The sequence below is a fragment of the Phoxinus phoxinus genome (genome assembly GCF_949152265.1).
Source record: "Phoxinus phoxinus genome assembly, chromosome: 6".
NCBI classification, from domain to species: domain Eukaryota; kingdom Metazoa; phylum Chordata; class Actinopteri; order Cypriniformes; family Leuciscidae; genus Phoxinus; species Phoxinus phoxinus.
Genome location: NC_136881.1, coordinates 11,016,420 through 11,043,042, shown reverse-complemented (window position 1 = coordinate 11,043,042; position 26,623 = coordinate 11,016,420). Strand labels below are relative to the sequence as shown.

The window sequence follows — 26,623 nt, the reverse complement described above, 5'->3', positions numbered from 1 at the left end:
CTGCTCCTATTCTTGCAAGAATAAATACTTCTATTTTATAATTTGACTCTGAGTGTCCCTTACGCAGTGATGTTTGTTTGATGAATTTTTGCCACAACAATGTGATGCCATAAAGAATCGCATGAGCAGGGTAAGATTTGTGAAAGTGTACATAAGTTTGCAAGAAAAAAATTTAATTTTGCATGCATACGCAAGACAAGATTTGTGAAGGTGTAAAAGGCCATTTAAAACTTTACGAATCTTCTCTTGCGCATGCAAGTTTAAAGCTGCAGTCGGCAGGTCTGGCAGATTGAGTGGACTTAGCCAAAGTTTTGAATGTTTACAACTCACTACCACCGAGCACCCTCCCACCGAGTTTGTGCTCGTCAGTGCGTGTGCACCAGATTTTCTGTGAACGCGCGCCCGTCTCTTCAGCATCGATCAACACCATGGAGTACTTACCATGTTTTCTTTTCCTTGGTTGTTTTGGACCTCCTAGCTCTGGTTGTTAACTGAGGAATTGGAATCTTGTTAGTAGATTTTCTCTCCAGGATCACGCTTCGCACAATCCAACACACCTGCGAACTTCAGGTGTGTGCATGTGATATTGTAACGTGCGCAAGGGGGGATCTGTGGCATGTGCACGAACTGTGATTGACAGTCATATCTCACACTCCCCAGTGCTGACTGGACCAGAAGAACCGGGAGCGGTGGGTTTTTGCAAAACAAATAACAGGCTCCAGGTGGAGGTAGAAGGCGTAGGGCTGGGCGATAAAACGATAACGATAATTATCGCGATATAATTTTTCTCGATAAAACGATATCAAGAGTTCGATAAATGTTCGATAATGTTTATGCGCCAAAAGCGGAACGAATCTCATTTGAACCGCGTGCGCCACACGGACCGTTTATCCGCTCGGCTCAAAGTGAGAGCGCTTGAGTTCAGCGAGGAACACAAATGTCTCAGTGATTTAAACCAGTTTAAAGGCAGATGAAGCGGCGCTGACGAACAGGAGAAGCACTGTGCGCAACGATACAGTCAGAAGGCTTTTCCGTCTACACATTCCCATCATTTACCACGGATTTAACGTTAACGTTACTGTAACGTTAGCCTAGTAATATTAACTGCACCATGAAATGTGGGATATATATATATTGAATTGTATAATATTATTATTGTAGACAATGTATCAAAGGACTAATGGAATATAATTACAGTTTTTAATAATGTATTTAGGCTACTGGTTTTCATAAATACCATAGAAACCATAAAGTTACATTTTATCTGTGCTTATAATGATCTAAATGCATGATGCTGGATGACCAATGGTTAATTTTAATAAAACTAAAGAATATTACATTTTACCAAATAAAAATAATGTTGTTACTTTTTTTTAGCAGATGTTACTGTTTTTGTTAATGAACATAAATTGTATATAGTTAAATCTGCATCCTAACTCAAGCTAATACTACTGAAATAAAGATATTTATTTTAAGGAAAAATGTCAAATGTTTGAATGTTCTACCTCGGATTTGTGAATGTTCACCTGTTTGGCAAGTGTTTGTCATGATATGTTCTGACAATAAAGAGTAGTTTAAAAACACAACGCTCTGGTTTCTACAGCTTTCACTTAGGAGTACAAATCTGTCTTTAAACTTGAAATAAATAAAGATTTGACATTTATCGATATCGACTGATATAAAAAAAAATATCGTGATATTTTTTTTTGGCCATATCGCCCAGCCCTAAGAAGGCGGGTTTTTTTCTAAAACTGGCTGATATATGTTGTTCTGTCGGAGCATAGCCTTGGTTTCAGTGAATATGATCAAAAAATTTTGCCGACAGCAGCTTTAATTTACGCTTGCAAACTTATGTACACTTTCACAAATCTTACCCTGCTCATGCGATTCTTTATGGCATCATAGTTCACACACATTATACAATCAAGAGTGTCATGGATGAATTTTAAAGGGTTCATGAACTGGCTTTTTTTAAAAATTTATACATCAAATAATATAATTAACATTCCATTAACAATATAAGAAAATGTTTGTAAAAACAAATTCTCATTAGAAAATTTAATTAAAATTTAAACAACTTACTGTTTGATGCCATAAAGGAGATTGAACAAGATATATGCCAGATAATGAAGGCGTTGTATGTCGTTGTTGGATTGTTGTCTGTGGACTTGAAAGAACAAGATTGAAACTGGAGGGCTGATCAGATTTGCTTGATGTCTTCTTGGGAGTTGACTGTGGTAACGTTACTGCAGCTAATTCTTTCTCTGTGTCACTGGATGTTTCCCCCTATAATAAGGAAACATAAAAAAATGGTCAGACTCAATGGCTAAAACAAAAACATTGAGGATGCATTTGTCTATCATAGAGTTACAACATTTAGAGGTGTTTTGTTTTTCACCAACACCGCGAAACATTTCTTCACAGGAAATTAAAAAAAGCTTTATATTTCAGTAATATTAAAGTAATATTTCAGCCGTATAAGCAAAAATCATAAAGCCTTTACCTCCAATTTGTCTGCCGCTGTTTTTTTAGCTTTTGGAAAAGCATTTGACTTCAGATGCCGGGACTTGACGCTCTTTTCGGTGAAGTCGTCCTCATCAAAATGTTCGCTACAAACACGGTAATCTCTTACACGTAATGTTTTCAAGGGAGTTTGCACATCAAGCTGAAGTGCAACCAACCACAAGTGTAGAATCTCCCGATTGCGGAGAGGTAGACGGTGAAAGCTCAAGCACAAATATCTCTTCATTCGATTACTGCAATTTGGAAAGGCACAAGCTCGAACCATTTTCTCATATTCCTCCTAATCTAAATACAAAGAAATATCCATCAGAGCTGATATTCTCAAAACACCACACAGTACCGTCTTCGGCTGACAGCTGACAGTCTGAGTCTCCACTGTTGCTTAGTTACCTATGATCACGCGCGTGAACCGTGAACTCGACAATCGACTACTGTGGACTTCGACCGAAAACAGGAAGTAAATACAGGTATGTGCGCTTGTTGAATTAACATCATTTTTATTAATATCTTTCACATAGACTTTTTACCCTTGTCTATTACGCGTTTAAATATAATGAAAGACTGATTTCTATCAATGTGCATATGGAAACTGCTAGGCCATTGGTAAAAACGTCTCTAACTAAATATTAAACGATCTTGGTAAAATATTTTTTACCAACGAGCTTGGTAAAAAAAAAACTTTGTTACTCACACGTGAGCGTTGCAAAATTACGGTAGGCTTCAGTATAGTCGGCACGGCATCATCTTTTATTTTCAGCCTCTCTGAAAAGCCTGCGTCGAACTGCGTCTTGTTTGTAAACGAATCCGCAGTAAAATGAAGGGAACAGACAAACAGTGTCTTATTGACGCGATCTGGAACCTCGTTAAAAATAAAGGTCATCCACGCTTTACTAATTTTAGGATCACGCGGAAGGCCGTGCAAAAATTGCGCTTTTCCACAACTCAGCACTGCCAGAGAATGTCTAATAAGGGGAGAAGGTTCACTCTCGCTACACTTCCGGCTTCTGACTGGTTGCAGTTCCACTCGGATTCCATATGAGGGCGCTCACAGGACGAGTGCAGAATGAATGGAGGTCTATGGAGCTATACCCCTCAAAATCCACTTTTCTCAAGATATAATTTTTTGTCTAGTAATTTGAATGTTGTATTCGAAAGGAGATGCAAAGAAATTGCACATTGCTGGGTGTTAGATTTTTTAGAGTCACTTATTTGCTTTAAAAAGTCTTTCAAAATGTCAATGACGTCATACACATCGTACGACCAGAGATACTGCTTTACGGCAATCCTTCAGTCACTGTGGTGCTTTCGCGCTCTGCACTTTCTTTTCTCTCTCGAGGCATCGCCAGCACAGCTGACACAGGTAAATACACGGGCTAGAAGAGTTTCTGCTAGAATACATTCTGTTCCCGCTTCAGATACCACGATGCCATCAAGCGGTATCTCTGGTCGTAACCAGTCCTTCACTGACCAATCAGCGTTCATTAGCAGAATGCTAGCGTGTTATGGGCAACAACAACTCAACCTGTAAGAAATCGAAAGGACATAAGTACTCGTTCATTAAATTTTCGACCTATAACCCATGTTGAACTTGCCAAACCTACAATCAAATCTGAGATTTCTCAACGGCAATCGGGTGAAAGGGACACATTTAGCCGTCTAGCCCCATAGACTCCCATTCATTTTGCACTCGGGGGCGATCGCCCCCAGTGGAACTCTGGTGGAACTACAACCAAAATTCGGTACAATAGGACTTAATAGGAAGTGAACCATAGACAGTATATAAACGGAGTGAACAGGCTCTCCGTAGACGGGCTCTGGCACTGCTCAACCTCGTAATCCTCTTCTTCTTCTTCGACTGCAAACAACGTTTAGGTGCATGCCGCCTACTGAACTGGAGTGTGTATAGAGCATCACAGTCCCGCCCACAGCCGGTGCCGGAAGTAAAAATTCAATACAATTTCTCCATAGACATTTGGGGTTTAAGCCATAAAAACGTAACCATACATGGTAGACTTAAAACCAGCAACGGCTGTACTAAGCGATTGTATATGCTCATATAAACGCCAAAAGTTCATGGGGCACTAACCTTGATTTGAGATAAATGCCTTTTATTCGCGATGTCTTGGATAAGTACTTCATTACCCACAATCCTAAACAATCCCACAATCCCACAGTGATGCATCTGATTGGTGGATGTCGTGTAAACCCCGCGAAGGTCAGAGCGTTGCCATGGAAGCAGGATTCTAACAGTAGAGACCAGAGCCCGTCTACTCTACATTCTCTGGTAGAGACTTGAACGGACTGTTTCTTTAGCGGAAGCCATATAAATAGTTTTTAAATCAATACATTTCTTTTTAAATTAATATCTTGTGTCAAATTATTTATTTATTTGGTAGGTAGCCATGTAATAAGCGGGATAATGTATAGCGAGTTGGTTGTTATAGCGAATACAACTCCCTTCAGGCTTCGCTTTGGGCTCATAATCCGCCTTTCGCGAGTTGTATTCGCTCGCTATAACAACCTTTACATTATCCCTTACTTATCGTTCACTTTAGATAGGCTAACTTACTGTAGCCTTCATATGGTATGAGTCATATCAAGCATTTTATGATGCCACTGTCAAAACAATATTAAGCCTAGGCATACCTCTTCATGCATTTAGAACATTTGTGTAATAATTCATGGCAAGTTAATAAACTGAATATGACGGTCCAAGAGCAGACCATGCACCGGTCCAAGCATCAGACCGGTGGCGCTGTGCACTTGCTGGTTTGCTGACCATCACTTTTTAATTTTCACTTGTTGTGGATATTAAGAAAATACACTAAATGTTATTACAATTAAGGATGAACTATAACATCATGAAAATGAGCATGGACCTCAACCTGTCCTGTCAGCAGAGTGTCCTGTGTCATAAAGGGCTTTGAAATAAACACACAAACTAACGTTACACACTGACTGAACACACGTGTGTTGATGACTGAGCTGCACCATGTTGCTAACGCTATCGTTAACCGCTTTCACACACCCACACAATATATTATTATTTTTATTTACACGATTATTACTGAAATAACTGCTATTAACTACACATTTAATATATAAAATTCACTCAAAAGGCTTTTTTGCGGCTGTGGCTTCAGTCGACTTCAGTGAGGCGCGGTGGTTTATGGGATGAGTAGTTCCTTCGCTCGGAAATGAAAATATGTACACAGTCTTGTACCTTTGCCTTTTTTTGGATTTTCTCTTCGTTTTTTTACTCGAAATGATATGTTGTATGCTTATGAGTTCAGCCATAGCTGGTTATCCTCAGACATGCTCTAAAACTCTTTAGATACGGATTTTTCCAAAAGTCAATGGGAGAAATGAATGGGAAATTTACTTCCGGCACCAAAGCTCTCTCGGGCTGTGGGCGGGACTGTGATGCTCTATTATCATGTCATTTTAAATTCTACTCCATAACCCTGAGTCTTTTTAAAAAGTAAATAGAGCCTTCCTAGTGATTCTTATTCCTTCTCCTTCTCCTTCTGATCCCAGTATCCCTACCAGATTCCACTCCCTCCTGAACCTCACCTGTCTTTCCACTTCATTCAATGTACAGTACAATATTTATGTTCAACATTTTCTTTAACCCCACAGTTTTCACAGTTCTCACTATTCCTTTTCCCCTCTCGTAATCCTCAGAGGCATCTCGGTCGTTTTGTTGCTGTGTTTGCGTCTCTTTTGCAATTGCTCTTCTCCTCCTACATACGTGATCGGTGGGCGGGGCTAAAGAGGCAGTGATGTAGAAGTAGGCGTTCATCTTCTGCTGGTCTTTCAGCATCTTGGTTTCCGGATTAACAAGGAAGTTTGAGTTCTGCAATTTACAGGATGTTTTAATAGTGCAATTTCCTCTTATATGTCAAACGATCAAAAGGAAAATTGTATCACATCCCTACAGTTTTTGAGTAAGCTCGGGTTTTGAATAGAAAATGGGCTAGCAAACCTGGCAACCATACACGGTCTGCCCCTCCTTTTCGAGAGCTTTTCAGTAAGGGTAAAATCTTTCCGTGGCAGGGGCAGCTACCACCGTACATGGAGGTGTGTTTTAGCGACGTCTAGACGCATGCGCAGTACCAATCTCTGGATTATTCGCATGAGCTGGTCTCTTAAAGGTATAGCGGAGGATCTTTCCTAATTTTAGAAAAGACTTTCTCCCATTTTTTTAAAAATGCACATGCGCAACACTCTATTTGCTCCCGAGAGGGAACGCTTACATTAACTTTTACTAGCAGTGATTTAAAATGGATTTCTCCAAATAGCATGACAAACTTTACCTGTCTGGTAGAATCTTCGCGACTGCGGCATCAGTGGGAAGCCCAACCTGTGCTTTTAGCGCACGCCAGCGTGTGAAATATTCACCCAGAATCACTCTGGTCTTGTTTCTATATTCTGCGGCCTTTCTCTTCTTATCATACACTTCGTATACATTTTTTCTCTTTCGACCCTCAGCCATTTTCAAAGGAATGGCTGAAACCGTAACTCATCACACATAATACACCAGAAAGCGAAAACTACATTGGGACGAGCACGTATGACGGCCTTACGTAAACATATCACCAGAATGATTGACACTTAGGTGGACCAATAGTATAGGCTACCCACCCGGAAAAAGAAAATCCTCCGCTATACCTTTAAGTGATATGTATGCTCAATATTGTAATGAGATGATGTTCTAACCTGTGTAGTAGTAGTACTGTTAAATAGTAATAAGTGATTATTGATGAATAAGTAATTATTTACATAAATGCTTAAGTTATCCTAGTTTCTGTCTACATACATGCAAAATAGTTAATTTTACAACATTTGAAATCACATGATTTCAAACCTAAATTTGATAGATTAATAGCATGTCCTCACCGCAAGTATTATTATTTTTTTAATGCGTGTATATAGAACATTTTAAAATAAAGCCATTTTATTTTATTCAGGTCATATTTGCTGTTGAGTGGAAGCAAAAATGAATCAAGTCTCTGTCATTTTAATCCTAAAGGTACAATTCAATAAGGTCTGTAAACATCTTAAAATACACAATTCAAGTACACATTCAAGGAAAAAAAGGCAAGAATAATAACAGCATCAAGAAAAAAAAACCTTGTCAGATGTCAAAAAAAAGGAAAAGTGCTTAATGATATTTTGCCTGGTAAGAGTTCCTTCTTTAATGGCTATACTCGTTTTTCCACAGTGATCTGTACATAAAGTTCCTCTTAATTTGCTGTTCAGTGTCTGTCTGCAAGACATGTACGTACTTTTTTTTTTTTTTTTACTGCATTTAAGTTTAATATACAAACTGATCACAGCAGTCAGATTAAGCAGTAGTCACTCAAGTGACCATTTATATTTAACTTTATTGTTCTTGGAAGATCAGAGCATGTGCGATTGTTCACCAACTTTATTTGCGATTTTTAAAAAAAAATGATTGAACAAATATAACAGCAAATACATAGTTACATCTCAAAACAGAATTAAATAACAATAATATAATTATAAACAGTAGACAAATGCCAGTAAAAGCAAGTAAAGTAAAAAGCAATTAAAATAAACATAATTTTTTTTAGAAATAAATAATAATAAATTGAGTAAATAAAGGATAATGAAATTGATAAATTCAAGAGAGAGAGAAATGCCTTGAGTCCCTTTTTGTTTTCATTATAAAAAAGCAAAAATATTACTTTGTGCACAATGTAACAGACTTTAAAGCTTTGGCATTGTTGGAAGAAGAGATAGTAAGCAAATAACATTTCAGGTCTTTGAAAAAAATAATAAAAAGAGGTTTGACAGACAAAAATGTACACTTGTGTACAAAGAACTTGGCTAGAAAAATAAATAGATATTTTTATCTTTTATATAAAAATAAATGTATTTTAGATTCTTGTCAGAGTTATAAAATCCAAATAAGACATCCTTAAACACCCAACAAAATGAACTAATAAAGAAGCACGTACAAACAGACAACATTTCTTCCAAAAAGTAGCTACATGAACACAATCCCAAAAAAGGTGAGGTACAGACTCATCTTTCACTCCACAGAAGGAGCATAGGGGATCCAACTCAGGAGACATTTTTTGGATATAAAGATTGACTGGGTAAAATCAATGTAACAACTTGAATGATACCTCTTTAACCTTATTAGTGATTAAATATTTATTGGATAGAGACCACACTTTCTCCAAGGCAGATTGTTCACCAACTCTCTACTAGTGCGCATGCATATATGACGTCACCAAAACGCACCAACGCGCATGCGCGTCCAGTACGTGTTGGATTTGATCCAGCTACGTCGTCGTGCTTCAAGGCTGCAGCGAACAGCGAGGACCTCTTGATCCTGCTCCGCCTTTGAGAAAATGAAAGCTCAGATGAGCCAACCTGGAATATTCCCTATATGTCGTCATATGGGGAAAGGTTACCTCCCCTTTCTCTGCTTTGCCTGCTCAGAGAACTTGGCCCGCCCATGAGAAAATGAGCTATGATGACCGTGCAAGCGTGATATTGTTTTTTTCCTCGAGACATCATGGCTTGCAAACGAGGGAAGCATGCCAGTTGCTCAGTGTTTAGATGTTCAAATGAACACAAAAATCTTTTTTTAGTTCCTTCATCGGAGTCTCTGAAGAACCAGTGGCTTAATTTTATGTTTTCTGGAAATGTGCCGACACAACTTCCCAAAGTTTTGCATGCCTGCGCCAAACATTTCACGGATGACTGTTTCCTCAACTTGGGCCAATACAGAGCTGGCCTTGCTGAACGTCTGAAAATAAAGTCTGGATCAGTACCAACTCTCCTTGGCTCAGTTACAAACCTCGGACAAGTAAGTCAATTAATGCTATATAATTGTGTTGCTTTACTGCATGGTTACGGTTGTTACCCTTAGAATATGGCTGTAACATTAGCTCTGCAGCTAACAGCCCAGTTACTGTCGCTACTGTAAAGGTAGATGGCATCATGTGTGTGAATACACGCACTGTAACGCGAGTGTTGTGCGCTTCTTTGTTATTTGGATAACCTTTCTGCTGTTGGTGTTATGGCGCGCGCGATATCCGCATTTCCCCTTATTAAAATGACTATGAGTGTGCAGCTCTGCAAACCAGGGTGATGATCAGATGAGAATGGACAAATGCGAGGCGCTGGTTAGTATCTATAGCTGATATATATGACAGACAGAGTGTTAAATCTTCAGGAGTAAATCATGGGTTATGTGTAACATGACTTCAACATACGTGGACATGGAGAACTTTGTCATTAAAAAATGAGCCAGAGTATTTCTTTTCTAAACTACGAAGATAACTGATATAGATGCTAATACAGCTTTAGAACGATAGCAAATCAGAGCAATATGAAAAGCCAACAACGTAGGCTAGCGTTAGCTAGCTACATGATAATATCTGTAACAGCATAAGTTAGCTGCTAGCAGTACATAAACAAACCAACTAAAGTACCGTATCCAGACACAATATTTTAAACTAACCAATCGGAGACGTCCTGCTGTTGTCTGCGTTGGAACAGGGGCTTCTCCATCCGGATCAGATTCTGGGTCAAACTGGAAAGCTTGAAATACTGCGCGTCTACGAGCCATAATTTGCGATACATCCACTGTAAACATTAGCGCATGGTACCGTGGCCTCAAGCTGGTCAAGGCCACACCTCCACCCTGCCCCACGTCTCCTCCTCAATAGCATTTAAAGGAACACGCCGACTTTTTGGGACTTAAGCTTATTATTCACTGTAGTTAAGTCCATACATACCCTTCTCATCTTCACTAGCCTAGCTTAGCACAAATACTGGAGCCTACTGGAGCTCCATCTAGCCTACTGCTCCCAATAAGTGACAAAATAACACCAACAGTTTCCTATTTACATGTTGTGATTTGTATAGTCACAGCGTGTACAAATAACAAGGTCACATGAGACACAGCCATCTTCTAACCATATACATACTACTGTGAAGTTAAACTATATCATCAGAAGGCGAAGCTCTGCTACTTATGCGGAGTGATTTGCTCGCAGCACCTGAGAAGCCCCGTGGTGAGTTGGAGTGTATTAGAGGGAACAAATTGTATAATACATGAGGAATTGTTAAAAAAAATTAAATGATACAGGACTGGTAAAATTATTATTATTTTCAAGCAAGTAGTGGTCCATACTCCAATCCAGTAGGTGGCGGACAATGCAACTTTTAGATGGTTTGCCAACTGCCATTAAACAACAGAAGAAGAAAGAGTTGATTACTAGATAGTAAATGCATAGTTTACAATCATGGGTGTTCGCTGTATTGTAAAGAGCTGCGACAATAAACAGGGGAGACCAGGTAATACCATGATGTTTCATAGAATTCCAACCAAAAACGCTGACCTGGTGAATCTATGGCTACTTGCTCTGGATATAGATCCAAACACACCTGTAGCCATCATCAAGTACCATCGTGTTTGCTCACAACATTTCACTGAGGATGACTATTTTGAAAAAATGGAATTTGCCACACGGACCATGAAACGTGTGCTGAAGGATACGGCCATCCCATCGATAGTAAAGACAGGACAAAGTGGATCACCTGCGGCTGCGGTAAGTATTCCGTTATGTTTTTAGAAGACTAGCCTACTAACAGTGCCATTGGCTAGATCTAATGCAACGTTAGTGACACTATTACATGAATAGGGTGGTCACTAATATTGCAGTTGTTCCCGGGCTCCATGTATCCCCTGTAATGTTAGTATTGTGTTGTCATGAATGCGCTCTATCGCCCCAGTAACAAATGAGCGGTGTTAGAGCGCTAATCACTCCGCCCAAGTAGCAGTGCTTCACCTTCTGAGAGTATAGTTCCTTCCCAGTATGTATACGGTTAGAAGATGCCTGTGTCTCATGTGACCTTGTTATTTGTACACGCTGTGACTATGTTGGTGTTGGTGTTATTTAAATGTTGGTGTTATTTTGTCACTTATTGGTAGCAGTATGCTAGCTGGAGCCGTTTACCTCCAGTCTTTGTGCTAGGCTAGCGGTGGGTGTGTCTGACAGAGTTACGGCACGCACGGAGATGAGAAGGGTATGTATGGACTAATCTAAGTCTGGGGGATACGGTGAAGCTATAAGTCCTAAAAAGTCAGCGTGTTCTTTTAAAGCTGCAGATTCAGAAATGGCACGTCCAAAAGGAAGGCTTGTGGGACTGGCTCGCAGTGGCTCTAATTCTGCACCAAAGCTGAATTTCGGGAAAGAGACTATATAAAAGCATCCAAAAAGCAGCATGTCATAGGACCTTTAAAGATCAGAAGTCAGACACACACAGGACATGATAATAGAGATTCTTCAGGGCTTAAATTCATTACAGCACAATAATATAAAGGTACAGTTTGTGATTGCAAATGACTAAAAGAAAAAGTTAACACTTTTGTGGGAGTGACGGTCAAATTTACATATTTCTCTTTTCTGACTGCTGTTATTAATCTCTATATTTTTTTACTCTTTTTGAAAGTTGTAAAAACACTATTGTGGAGTATATTATTCACAAAAAAATATATTTAATGTAATCTCTCATTCACCAATATGTAAGTTTACCCAACTGACGACTTCTGCTTCTGAGAAACCCGTAAATGTGAAAAGGGTCAATTCCAGCAATTTTCCAATTTTTTTTTTGCTTTTAATAGCCTATATTTTATTGTAGTCTTTTCTTTGAAGCTTAACATCAAATAAGCCATGACTTTAATATGAAATGTAAATGGGTTTTTTTAAGAACTTTATTGAACACTATAAACTTGTTAACAACCATAAATGGCCTGGTACAAAATGTGAAATGTCTTATTAATCAGACAACAGACAATCATACCATAAGATAAAGGAGAATAAATAAATAAAATATGAGAAATAAATACTAAAATAAATTAAAAATACATTAAAGTAAATTATAGACAAATAAATAGATGAGTAGGGGTTAATAAATGATTAATTCCATTTCCAGACAGTCTCACTTTCGTGACCTGCATGAGTAACGCGGTAATACATTATGATCTTTATTGGCTGCTCTGGAACAACGCACACTTTTGACTCGCCCTCAAACACTGTAGCGGCCTGTGTGTGTGTTTTACATAATGTCAAGAAGACTGTGTTTTGTGAAAAAGTGTTTAGTAAAAGTGCGTGAAAAATGTCTCCCAAAAGGAGGAGGCTTGTGATCTGCTTGTAGTTGTAGCTGAGATCTGGAAGAGTTGTTGGTTCGTGTTGTCGACATGTCGAGAAGACACTGTTTTCTGCGTTGCGAAAGCAAATCCACGTTGTACGGACTTCCAAAGGATGAGGGTGTGAAGAATCAATGGTTAGAATTCATTTTTAAAACTATACCACAGCAGTATACTCCCAACCATGTGTTGTGTTCTCGTCATTTTACTGACGACTGCTTCCTGAATCTCGGCGAGTTTAACGCAGGATTCATAAAACGCTTGTCCATGAAAGATGGGGCAGTAGTTTATTTGGACCAACTTGCTTCTCTGAATCACAACCTGTAAGTATGATTAATAAGTGTTCAAAATCAATCAATCATTCATTTATCAAATGCATATAGTTTTGTTTTATATGTCAGTACTGGATCTTCTAACTACTTAGAACGAACAATTTGAGAAATTAGATATTAAATCATCCATAAAACCATAAGGACTGAATAAGCAGTGACTTGTGTGTAATGGCCCAGTCGATCGATAGGTGGCGGCAATGTACTTTGTGTTGCGAACCGCCACAAATCAAGAAGAAAAAGCGCACTTCTTGGAATATCTAAAGTTTTTTTCCCCAACACACATGCCCCATAACCCTATGTTTATCTCCTTGCTAGACCAGCTAGTGCTTACACTAAAATGGCCCAGCAACGTGGTAGATGTTCTGTAGTTGGCTGTAGGAATGAGCATAAGAGTGTGCATTTACTTCCGGCATCTGTGCCACTAAAGATGCGGTGGGTTCATTTTATTTTTAAAGGGAATGCGCCCGAAAAAGTAGGTAAATACGTATATGTTTGTGCTAACCATTTTACATCAGACTGTTTTGTAAACGAGGGTCAGTACAAGGCAGGATTTGCATTGAAGTTATTAATTAAGGATGGATCAATACCAACTGTCCGTTATCCAACTGCATGCCCAGAATACGTAAGTATCGAGATTGTGTGGGGGACTGTACAGTAACTACATAAATTCGTCAACTAAGCATGCAGAATCGTATTTGTGTAGCTGCCGGAGTTTTCTTTCTTCAGTGTCCGACTCCTGTTCTTCTGAACTCCAGTATTCACAGTAGCAGTGAGTGAAAGGGGGTGGGGAGCAGCAGCTCATTTGCATTTGACGTGCCTCTCTAAGGTCTACACTGTTTAAAAGTGCACGACAAAAATGTCTCCCAAAAAGAAGGAAGCTATTGTGAACTGCTTGTAGTTGTAGCTGGAATAAGAGTTGTTGGTTCGTGTTGTTGTTGTCGACATGTCGAGAAGACGCTGTTTTCTGCGCTGCGAAATCAAATCCACGTTGCATGGACTGCCAAAGGATGAGGATGTGAAGAGTCAGTGGTTGAAATTCATTTTTACAGTGATACCACAGCAGTATAACTCCAACCTTTTGTTGTGTTCCCGTCATTTTACTGACGACTGCTTTTCAAATCTTTCCGAGGTCAATGCAGGATTTGCAAAACGTTTATTCGTTAAAGATGGGACAGTACCCACATTATTTGGGCCTTCTTGCGCCTCAACATGTAAAGGATCACAACCTGTAAGTATGATTCTGTAGCCTATATATTTTGTACGGAGTGCTTAGAATGCAAGGTTTTGTGTTTTATACACCCAGTGCACCGCTGTAGGCCTCTACTAACCTGCTATCTCACGTTATTGTCATGAAACAGTTCTGCTAAATTAGTGATTCGAACAGTAACGATGGGGACGCCTCCGGAACTGAAATGCTATCTGACCAACCCGAGCAGAAAAAGCTCTCGAAAAGGAGGGGAAGACCGTGTAGGGTTGCCAGGTTCGCTAGAACTAGCTCATTTTCTATTCAAAACCCGAGCTTACTCAAAAACTGTAGGGATGTGATACAATTTTCCTTTCGATCGTTTGACATATACGAGGAAATTGCACTATTAAAACGTCCTGTAAATTGCAGAACTCAAACTTCCTTGTTAATCCGAAAACATATATTATAGAAACCAAGCTTCTAAGAGACCAGACCGTCTCGACTCTCGACAGAAGATCAACGCCTACTTCTACATCACTGCCTCTTTAGCCCCGCCCACCGATCACGTATGTAGGAGGAGGAGAGCAAATGCAAAAGAGACGCAAACACAGCAACAAAACGACCGAGATGCCTCTGAGGATTACGAGACGTTGTGCAGTGCTGAGTTGTGGAAAAGCGCAATCTTTGCACGGCCTTCCGCGTGATCCTAACATTAGTAACGCGTGGATGAACTTTATTTTTAACGGGGTTCCAGATCGCGTCAATAAGACACTGTTTGTCTGTTCGCTTCATTTTACTGCGGATTCGTTTACAAACAAGACGCAGTTCGACGCAGGCTTTTCAGAGAGGCTGAAAATAAAAGATGATGCAGTGCCGACTATACTGAAGCCTACCGTAATCTCGCAACACTCACGTGTGAGTAACAATGTTATTTTTACCAAGCGTCACTATTGCTTTCTGTTACAGATCGTTTAATATGAGTAGTTAGAGATGTTTTTACCAATGGCCTAGCAGTTTCCATATGCACATTGATAGAAATCAGTCTTTCATTATATTTAAACGCGTAATAGAGATAAATATAAGAGCAACAGCGCGACAAACGATGTTACATTCATTCATAATTCGTTTACACGAAACACCGGAATCCCTTTGTGAACTGTGGTAACTCAAAACGTGCTTCCCAATTTGCGTTCTTATGCATTCGTCTATGGCGTTTTATAGTATATCGAATAGTGTTCACTGATAATTCCAAACAGAAAAAGTACACTTTAAATACCCGGATTATGCATTTATTTAACCGGGAAAAAAACGAATAAACGTGGAATGTTTGGAATGCACTCATCTGTCGCAGCTTTAATTACGTAGAAGAGGGGGAGGAGCTAGTATCAGACTAAATGCAGAATGTCAAAACCTTAAAGGGGTCATGAATTGAGAAATCAACTTTTGGTGTATAAAAGGTCATCGTAATATAATACTATCATGTAAGCGCTGAAAACTTCCTTTTAGTCAAATAAAAGCTTTTACAGCTGGCTCATCAAACGAGGGATCTGCGAATTGGCCTACCTGTGACGTCAGAGAGCAGCGAAAACACCGCCTCAACAGAAGAACAACGCCTAATTCTGTAGCCCCGCCCACTGATTCGCTCGTGATATTTAATAGGTAAATAACATATGCATATGTGGCGCTATACCAAGCAATAAAAATGCCGCTGAAGATTACAAAATATTGTGCAGTGCCTGATTGTGGAAGAACACAGTCGCTACATAGGCTTCCTTCGGATTCCAATTTTAGGAATGCGTGGTTGAACTTTATTTTCAATGAAGTTCCAGCTCACGTGGGCAAGACATTGCGCGTCTGTTCGCTTCATTTCAGCGCGGATTCTTTTGTAAACAAGATACAGGTTGAGGCTGGATTTGCAGACAGAATGAGATTAAAAAACGATGCTGTGCCTTCTATATTGGATCCGACAGGAATGGCGCAACACACTTATGTGAGTAAAAATGTTTTTTTATGTCTAGTATTGCATTGTTACAGATCGTTTGATATCTACTGAGTACATGTCTAACCAGACTCTGGGTCGAACATGTATGGGTGAATCATTCCGGTTGCCATTTTTCTACATTGGAAGTTTTCATAACAATTCCCCACGTGAACTAACAGGGGAGTCGAAACTCATTATAATATGCAAAACTGTTATCCAATCATAGCAGTGGGTGTTTACTTTCAAGTCTTCAATGCGGCACGCCCATAAACCGAACGTTTCAGGTGCTAGGCAGAAAACCCGGGTAGAAAATAGCCTATTCCTTATTCATTTTGAATGTAAAAACCACGTGAACGTCATAAGTTGACCTCCGACAACAGTATACAATTTTTTTTTAAAGCCAGTTCATGACCCCTTTAAAATTCATCCATGACACTGTTGATTGCATAATGTGTGTGAACTATGATGCCATAAAGAATCGCATGAGCAGGGTAAGATTTGTGAAAGTGTACATATGTTTGCAAGCGTAAATTAAAGCTGCATTCGCAAGAGAAGATTTGTAAAGTTTTAAATTGCCTTTTACACCTTTACAAATCTTCTCTTGTGCATGCATGCAAATCAAATTTTTGCTTGCAAACTTATGTACACTTTCACAAATCTTACCCTGCTCATGTGATTCTTTATGGCATCACATTACCTTCATAAATGTGTGTATGCTGCGTCATTTGGAACACAACTATAGAACTACTTCAACTTTATTTGCTCCAATAGACCTTATTCAGAGCAGAGCCATGACGGAAGTAGGGATGGGACGGTATGAAAATTTCATATCACGATTATAGTGACCTTAATTATAGTGATTATCAATATCACGTTTTGTTAAAACGAGATGAAAGTGTTTAAAAATAACTGATGCTCACACTGAAAACATTTCAACAAGTTTTATATTTGAAAATCAACAAACAAATAAAACGAGCAGCTCTATGCACTCTTTAAAGCAAGAATCTATCCTGTGACATTTCCTTCATTATAATGACCGTCGTCATAGCAACGCATTATAACACAGCGCACATCCATGTATCAACGGACGCTCTCTCTCCTTTCATTCAAATATATTGTTTGAATAATATTGTTGTGATCATCTTGTCTGGACGATTGTTTTGTACGCTGAACGAAATCGATTTATAAACAGGTAAGATTTAAAACATTAATCTCAATTCAATATGTGATTATGTAATTATGTGGTTAAACAAAAAAAAAATCGGTCTAATAAGTGTAACTTACAATGAATCTATACATTATTATCCCTTAAATGTCACTCTTAATACTAATAGTAGTCTTGCTTGAACTTGTTCGTTCGTCTTTGGTTCAAAGCCACTTGCTGCAAACATTTTTTCGCAGAAGCTTCACGTTTATTTCAAGTGAGTGAGAAAATATTTCAACTCAAAACAACATTTTGCACCTAATTATTTCACAGACGTAGTTTTGGTATTGAGGTCAAAGTTAACTTGTTCACTATACAACAGTGGGTAATGGTCACACAAGACGACTCGGCAGATTTAAAGTGTTTATATTGCAGTGACTTTTTGTTCTGCAGACAGGGTGACCATCCTCGATTAAGTTTCCCTCAGGACTTTTGTAAAAGCCTAAATATGACCACACCTCAGATTTGGTCCTCTTAAAAGGCTGAAAATTCTGCCAAGTACAGTCACTGCCATCCGCCATTCCTTCTCGAATAAAAAACAAAACAAACATTGCGCGCTGCACCTGCGTCAGACTGTTGCTGGCTGGGCAGGATTTACAGTGAGTTATTAAAATCGCGATAATCCAACACGGTTTTAATGATAATTAAATTTTAGACGATAATACTAACTGTCAGTACATTTGATCGTGAAACCGGTAATCGTCCCATCCCTAGACGGGAGTGAGGGGCGGAGGTTACACAATTTTTTTTTTAGATATAAGCTATATTCACATGGATTTTGATATTTAGCGATAATTTTAAAGTCACTATACAATGAGCATGAGCAATATTTTAAATCACGTATAAAGTTAATGGATACAAAATATAGTAATGAATGTGTAACCAACCATGTTGTGAAAGTGTTTTCCATTTGACTATTTTGTGGTGACATGTTCATGTCATTACAAATAATACTTAAAGGGACCTATTATGCAAAATTCACTTTTATAAGGTGTTTGCGCACCAAATGTGTTCACAGTGTGTTCGAACAACCAGCCTCTAATGGTAAAAATCCACTCACTCATTTTTTTTTTTTAATTCCCATAAATCAAAAGCAGTCTCTTCAAACGAGCTGATTCAAATTCCCCCCTACAGTGACATCATCGTAGAGAGAAGACCCGTCCACAGCCGGTGACGATCTGCCCTGTTAGCATAGACGCAGCGCTGAGTGAGAAGCACAGAGGCAACTGGAGTTGTACAATGTCTGCGCCAAAGAGGCATTACAGGTGTTGTGTTTTGGGATGTACCAAGGAACATAAGAGTTTCCATAGACTACCACAATCTGAGTCACTGAGGATATTGTGGTTAAATTTCATTTTCAAAGGAAATACCCCAAAGAACATTGCTAAAATCTTATACGTTTGCGCCAATCATTTTGCGCCCGACTGCTTCACAAACAAGGGTTTTGTCAACGCTGGATTTTCAAAAAGGTTGATTCTGAGAGATGGGTCAATACCAACGCTTCGTGCGCAAACTTCAGATGCAGACAAAGTAAGTATCACACGTCATGTGTTGAGTCCTCCCAAATTGTATTTCTGAAAGAGCTTGTTGGCACTCTGTATGGCTAACTTCGCTAAATTTACCATTGTCTATGCCTGTTTTCACTGATGCTGCCCCTGTTGCCGGTATGCCGGATCATGAGCTCTTGAAGCTCCACCCTCTTCTTGAAAGGGGGCCGGAGCACCAGCTCACTTGCATTTAAAGGGATGCCCCCCCTATAAATTATCTATAGGGTATTTTTTAGCTAACGCTTCACATACACACTCTTGGGTTATCCGAGACACATTTTACATCTTGTAAAAAGAGGCATAAGTCCCACACTTCGGGGACACATCAGTGTTCACCTAAGTCAAACACCTTATAAAAGTGAATTTTGCATAATAGGTCTTCTTTAAAAATATATCTTAATAAATGTGTAACTATTTTGTAAGGGTTTTCAGTTGACTATTTTGTGATACTTATGTTCATGTCATTACAAATTATACTTGGACACAGAGTGTGATGTATTTCATGTCAAATATACTGTATTTCAATTTAAAATAAACGTTTATTATAAAGCTCCTTAAACAAGTGAAACTGCCATTTTCTATATAAAAAAAAAACAATACTATTTTTTAAATATAGCTTTAATACTTTTTTTTTTTTAAAAAACGTATGAATGGCTCATATTTAAAAAAGTTATTTACAAATAAACTTAACACAAATAGCCGGTTTCACAAATAAGGCTTAAATCTAGTCTCAGACTAAAATGCTTGTTTGAGCTGTTTTAACTGAACGCAACTTGCCACTAACATCTTAAAATGTCTGTGCCATTGTTTTGTCTCAAGATGCACACGATAATGTTTTTTACTTGAGGCATGCTTATAAAAGCTATTTCAATGCCCTAATTGAACTAAGGCCTAATCCTGACTTAATCTAAGCCTTTTCTGTGAAACTGGGCCACAAACGGTTGACATTAGCTCATTGTATCATGGCATTTAACCCAGTAAGACCTCAGTCATCCCTGAAAGCAAAATTAATGATTAATTTCAATATCTCTACTTTGACAAATGAAGAAAAAAAACTGAACGATCATTTGTTTATAAAGACTAAATACAAAGCATAACTTCATCGTAAAAAGCCCATTTACAAAACCCATCCGAACAGTAATCGATCTGACCACAGGGAAATATTCTATACAAAGTATGATAACAAATTAGAAAATAAAATGAGAGACTTTTCCAAAAAAATTTTTGGTTGCCACATGACAGAAATATTACAGACAACTCACCGTATTATCCATGCTTGTTCTGTTGTCAAATGTCTTAATGGATTTCATACAGAGAAAATCACATTTCAGTTGCTCAAGGCTTTGTATTAAGTTTTTAATTTGAATTTTAAATGATTAAATACTGTATATTTGTATCTATACTGCAGCGTTAAGGCCATTGCACACTGAGTCCGAAATTTTCGTATTCGGTGGCTCTGAATTGTCAAAGCACCATTCAAACTGCTTGTTACGGATGCGAAAAACGCAGAAAATCGAACCCGGTTTTTTTTTTTTTTATGATGGACGAAAGTTTCGGAGGCAGCGTGCAAGCGTGTTTGACATAACGTGAGGTTGTATTTATTTTTTAACGTGCGAAAATTTCGGATGCGAATTTCGGACTCAGTGTGCAATGGCCTTCACACCGCGGATTGATGATAACGCTAGAGCAAGAGTGAAACATGAGCGCTGAACACTGAGGTGCGGGGAAGGCACCTTTTTTTTTTTTTTTAAACCAATCATTTTATGTATTTTGGTTTGTTGTTTTTTTTATAATTGGTTATAGATGCATGTGATAATCTTGCAACAGACATTCCACTAACTCTTTGTTTTCCCTGTTAAAATCCAACAGCAAACATCTGCAGCGCCTTCTCTTTTGATGCTCACTTCTGCTGTGGATCCCAAGAAAATTACTACGAATGATGTGGTGGACGTTACAGCCAGTAGTGATGAAGATCTTGATATGTTTGACCAGGACAGTGTGGCCAGCAGTGTGGACAGCACAGCAGAGGAAATGTTTATTGATGGTCTTGACCCTGTTCTAGATCGGTGAGTTTTTTTATAACATATTTGTATTTGGTACTTAAGAACTAGGGCTTGGCATTGACACAAATTTCATGTAGGCGCATGTCAATTTTTCATAAGGAAAAGTTTTTAGAATAACAAAAATTGATTTTTAATTACCAGGGTCTCCGCGGATCCTTAAAAAGTCTTAAAAGGTCGTAAATTCTATTTTTCAAATTTAAGGCCATAAAAAGTCTTAAAGTCTTATTTTTACTTATGAACAGTCTTATTTTTACATATGAAAGGTCTTAAATTTTAGATGACACTTTGACTTAGGCATATCTAAATACTTTCCAAATGAAAACTATCTAATTAGCGTACGTATTATTTTTTATTATTCAATCTTTGTGGATTTGCTTGTTCACGTGACAATTCGCGTCATTTACGGCAGCGTATTAGCCTGGGTCTGTCTCCTGCACGCGAGAGGAGAAGATAAGAGAACGAGTAAATGTCAGTTCAATAGTAAGTTCATTCTTTGTGTTTAGGATTGTCTATGAACTATGATGATATTGTAATCATTGTTTTAACTACGTACGAGGCATTTGCTAGTTCGAGCTGACATCGTATTTGTCTTTCATGCTTGCTTTCACTGCGTGATGTCAGTGCAGTTATAGATATGTCCCCAAATGAGTTTTTGTCTCATTATATTTATATCATATGTTGTTATATTAGAATGTCACATGAGCAAGAGTGCCGTTTTCCGGCTGTGCACAATTGTAAATGTGCTATTTATTTTATACAACAGTTAAATTAACAATAAAGTTAACATTGTGTGTTACTTTTTATATTGTCAACATTCCGCCTTTATTTCGCCGACGAGAATTTCATAATGAAACTAGTCCAACAGACAATGATTATTTTTTTTAACTGAAATCCGCGTTCTGAACGAATCATTTGATTCAATGAATGAATCGGCCGTTTGAACAAATCTGTTGAATAAATGACTCCAACAACTCGCTTATTAAGACAGTGACTTACCGCCACCTACTGGCGGGTTTAGTTTCATATTTACATTTAACATTTCATATGTTAAAATTATAAATCATTTCATATTTAAATATTGAATAGCTTTATTTATGCAATTGCAAATTAAGTGTAAATATAGTAATGCCAGTTCGGATGCCGCTTCTGTGTCACCTCTGCACTGCAAGGATGGATTTTAATTTAATTATTAATTTGACAGTGGTACTGTGTTATTCTAATAGAATTTAATTTGAATGTTAGAATTTGACATAAAAGGTGATGCATACCTCTAAATACGTTTAGAAATAATTTCCATATTTAGGTGAAAATGCCCCTGGAAATCAATTTAAGGTGGCAAATATTGCCCCCTAATAAAAAATTTAATTTCAGTCACTACTGTGAACTGACCACTGCATAGAATGTTAAATATGAATATATTTGTGAGTCTGCTATCAACAATGTAAATGTAAACAACAGGCCTAAACCAACCATGGTACCAGTACAAAATCAGTAAAATATCATCTAATTATTATCAACAAAACGTTGAAAATATCGAGATATATTTTTGTTAATATTGCACACCCCTAATGTACGGTATTAATTTTGATTTCCTCAGGTCTTAAAAAGCCTGAAATTTGACTTTAAAAAAATGTGCAGATACCCTGATTACATAATTGTCACAATTGAATCTACAGCAATGTCATGCCAGAAAGAGTGGCAAAATGATTGTTTATTATAAACTTGACAATTTGAAAGCTGAGACTTTCCTTCAATGTCACACAATACATCACACCAACATAGCTTTAGAGAACAAGACATACTAACCTCATACACCATTAGCAATGCATGAATTCTTTTGTTATTTGAGCTTGCTAATTCAAGGTTACAAACTGTTTATACTTTCGACGTTAGTTGTAGTTGCCTGTCTCGCAACAAACAGGAAAAACCTACATCTGACACAAGTGGCCAGTGTTATTTATGAAAGATGACAACTTGGGCTATAATGTTTGTTGGTGTCATCCCACAGAGTTTTATAGTTTGTCCGGAATGTTAAAAATCATCTAACAGTTCCGTCTTAGGATAGATTGCAAATAAATACATCTTACAGATACTTAGTCAAACACTTAGTTTAAGTACAAAGTTTATAGTGCATTATTTGGGACACAACTATCGTGTGCCATGTACTCAACTGTGAAGTGTATACATTTTATACGTTTATTTTGTCATGCAACCTCTGAGTCTGATAGCCCCTCTGACAGCTGCAAAAGTTTCCAATATTTCACTCTTCCCTTTTTTTTCAGGTAAGTGCATCATCCGGATATTTAAAGTGCACTTTTTTTTGGATTTTATGTGAACATGCTATTTCTATGACAGAATGGTATAGAATATAGTGCACAAGTACACAAATTGGGACGCACCTAGAGTTTGTGAAAACGTTACAAGAATTTCAGGAAAACTAAAACGTTTCTGTCATTCCTGCTAGTATTTTGTTATGGTTGGACTACTGCTCATCTCATCAGTCGTTTTTTCTTGGCTTTTGAAAGCATTTGCTTGTCAACAAATGCACATGTATAGATATCTACTGTAACTAGAATTCAGACTTTTAGAATTCACTGTTGTAAAGTCACAAATACATAAAACTATAGTTTCTTTAAATTATTTATTCAAATTATGATTGTTTTGTTTTTTTGCCTGACCTGAGGTGGGACAGACCAAAATTACCATTTTACTCACCAAGTACATTGCTAATCCTATTGTTTTCTTCTTGTGTCATGCAATAGACCTTCATCTGACCTTTACCCACCAGAGGAGGACTGTGATTCAGAGGACAACCCACAACGGAGAAAGAGATCCCGTCTTTCTTCCAGTGCTGATGGAGGTGGAAGGGAGAGTGAAAATAATTTCTCTGGTGTATCAACAGAAAGATGGCACAGCTTAGATGAAGCAGATGTTAAGCCACCTCATATAGACTTCAAACCCGCTCAAGAGCCTGGACCTCAGATTTTGCAGAATAGATGCAGCAGTCCTCTGCAGTTTTTTCATCTGTTGTTCCCAAAAACAACATTGCAGACCATCGTAGGGCACACAAATGACTATGGAGCCAAGCGCCAACAGAGAAAGGGCAAGGTGTGGGAAAATATTTATCTACGTGACTTGAAGTCGTACATAGCACTGGTCATTTACATGAGTATGTTCAAGTGCTCTTCACTGACTGGCTATTGGAGTGTTTCCCAGCACTTCAGTCTGTCCTTTCCTGCAAAAGTCATGTCTTACCAGAAATTTCTGTCAATCTCTAAAGCTCTTCATCTAAGCGACAGCAGGGAGGATGAGAAGAACCGCGTTAGGAAGGGAACCGCAGCCTTTGAACGGCTGGGTAAAATTCAACCCCTGTATCAAGTCATTAGGGAGGCTTGCAAGACATTTTTTCATCCCTTTCAGAACATCACCATTGATGAAAGAATGGTGACATCGCAGGCTAGAACTGGACTCAAGCGATGCATGAAAAACGAATCTCCAAACATAGGGTACAAACTCTTTGCACTGACAGACTGCACCTCTGGCTATACGTGGGACTTCTTTATTTACGAGGGGAAGTCATGTTCTTCACAGAGCGAGGGCTTGAGTTATGAGTCTGTTATGGCATTGGTGGATGAAAATATGTTGGGCTCTGGGTACAAACTGTTTGTAGACAAATTTTACACCAGCCCCACACTCTTCAGTGACCTCTTGTGTAAAAAGGTCTGGGCTTGTGGTGCTGTGTGGGCAAACAGGGCAGGTTTCCCAAAAACAACTGTGAACAGACTGTCAAGGAATGCTCCGCGCGGCACCATGCGATGGATTAGGGATGACGAGCTGCTGTTTGTTGAGTGGAAAGACTCACAGGAAGTGCAGATGTGCTCCACCTTCCATAAAGCCTATGAAGGTGATACTGTGCAGAGGAAGGTGAAGGGTGACGCTCAACCGACCCGTGTGCAGGTCCCCATTCCAGCTGCGGTGTTGGACTACAAGAAGTAAGTACAATTTATTCAGAGTTGTTCCTTGTCCATTTTATTGTACCTGTGCCTTCAGTCTTCAATGCGTTTACTATGGAAGCTTGTTTCCGCCACAGAATTTTTTTTTAATTACGACTTTTTTTCTCCCTTTTTTTCTTCTTGCAATTCCAAGTTCTCTCAATTTGGAATTTTTCACAATTCTGAGAAAAAAAGTCTGAATTGTGAGATATAAACTTGAAATTACCTTCTTTTTTTTGTGTATTTTGTGATGGAAAAAAAGAATTGTGAGATGTAAACTCGCACTTACAAGTTTGTATCTTACTAGAGATAAATTGTGTGGGAAAAGTCTTAATTGTGAGATAAATCAAGCAGAAACGAGCTTCCATAATTTACTCTCTGTATAAAGTTTAAAATATGCATTTTATATTTCCACTTAGGAACATGGAGGCGGTGGATCCATCTAATTGCACTACTGGACATTACAGAGCTCTACATAAACCGAAGAAGTGGTATCAATGTGTTTTTAATCACTTTTTGGACATCACTGTAGAGAATGCATTCATCATGCAGGAACTAATGGCTAAGGGAAAGAACAAGAGGCCTATGACCCGAAAGGCATTCTTGGAGGTGCTTATTTTAGAGCTTGCAGAGATCAGTCCTCAGGATTCAGCACCAGTTTTCTCAGCTCGCCCTTCCTCAGTGGTTCCTGCTTTCCACAAGCCGAAGCACATCACACTGGACAACATTGGTGGAAGGAAGTGCAGGCTCTGCAAACAGACAACTCCAGTCATGTGTGTGACTTGTGATATGTTGTTGTGCTTTCAGCCTGAGAGGGACTGTTTTAATGATTGGCATGAAAAACAAGGCTTTTGATTTATGGTTTCAGCGAATGTAACCATGTTAAGGGTCGTCACCCCCAATCTCTCAGTTTTTGGTGCTTTGCTTGATTTCAATTATCAGAATTTTGGGTTGGCCTAAATGTTTTGTTTGTTACATTTTGTAAAGGAGGTGGAAAGTTTGACTTTTCACACATGACCAAATCATCATCCACAGATATTGATGGCTGCTGATGCTGAAATATTACAAATAAAACATACTGGAAATGGATTTACAACTTCGTTTCATGAGTTTTATCAACTTGCATATTAAATGGGCTTGGTTTAATTAAGATGTAATGTTTGCAAAAATGTATATTTTTAATGACTTCTTAATGGGCTGAATCCATGCTTCAAGAGGCATTAACCCATTCAGACCTGACTTTTTTTCTCCACTTAGTAAATATAAATTCAACAATTGATATTTGCTCTTCTTCAGCATAGAAAATATCCTAATTTTTCAACTCACTTTTTTATCAGAATTTTTACATCCACTACAATGGACACCATTACTGAAGCAAAAACTCCCGTTTTAACACCATATGAGAACTATTGTTGAAGATTTTGAAAGCACACATACTCTAACAATGAGCAATGCAATCAGGATGTAGATAAAGACAAAAAAAATCACTGTGTTTGTGTACTTGCTGGTTTTGATAAATATACAATTGTGTGCATAGGCGTGTGTGCTGCTGTATATTCACTTCATTCACTAATTTCTAATTCACTGTTGCTGTTTTTCC

At 38.3% G+C, this 26,623-nt stretch overlaps 2 protein-coding genes across 24 annotated transcripts in view; one reads left to right on the top strand and one right to left on the bottom strand.

Annotated features, from left to right (window-relative positions):
• Nucleotides 1-3,514, bottom strand: part of LOC306999848 (piggyBac transposable element-derived protein 4-like) — a 16,045-nt gene extending 12,531 nt beyond the window's left edge. For 2 of the 10 annotated variants that reach the window (XM_079614887.1, XM_079614882.1), the window contains exons 1-4: nucleotides 3,215-3,462; nucleotides 2,864-2,961; nucleotides 2,504-2,756; nucleotides 2,083-2,286 (exon numbers count right to left, since the gene is read on the bottom strand). In XM_079614887.1, coding sequence (XP_079471013.1) covers nucleotides 2,083-2,286; nucleotides 2,504-2,749 — 450 coding nt within the window. In that variant the 5' untranslated portion in view covers nucleotides 2,750-2,756; nucleotides 2,864-2,961; nucleotides 3,215-3,462. Of the gene's footprint in view, nucleotides 1-2,082; nucleotides 2,287-2,503; nucleotides 2,809-2,863 lie in introns of all 10 variants that reach the window. The other 8 variants (XM_079614881.1, XM_079614883.1, XM_079614885.1 and 5 more) reach the window with 7 other exon arrangements.
• LOC306999850 (piggyBac transposable element-derived protein 4-like) lies at nucleotides 2,937-26,623 on the top strand. 14 transcript variants are annotated; one of them, XM_079614896.1, is made up of 6 exons: nucleotides 14,832-15,151; nucleotides 18,556-18,686; nucleotides 18,785-18,951; nucleotides 20,838-21,034; nucleotides 23,794-25,023; nucleotides 25,443-26,623. In XM_079614896.1, the coding sequence occupies exons 4-6, from the start codon at nucleotides 20,865-20,867 to the stop codon at nucleotides 25,876-25,878; spliced, it is 1,836 nt and encodes a 611-aa protein (XP_079471022.1). In that variant the 5' UTR covers nucleotides 14,832-15,151; nucleotides 18,556-18,686; nucleotides 18,785-18,951; nucleotides 20,838-20,864; the 3' UTR covers nucleotides 25,879-26,623. The 14 variants fall into 14 exon arrangements, with proteins under 14 accessions (XP_079471023.1, XP_079471027.1, XP_079471026.1 ...); XM_079614895.1 differs by lacking the exons at nucleotides 14,832-15,151; nucleotides 18,556-18,686; nucleotides 18,785-18,951 and adding exons at nucleotides 10,761-10,863; nucleotides 10,942-11,117; XM_079614904.1 differs by lacking the exon at nucleotides 14,832-15,151 and adding an exon at nucleotides 13,866-14,278 and having other exon boundaries at nucleotides 18,556-18,951.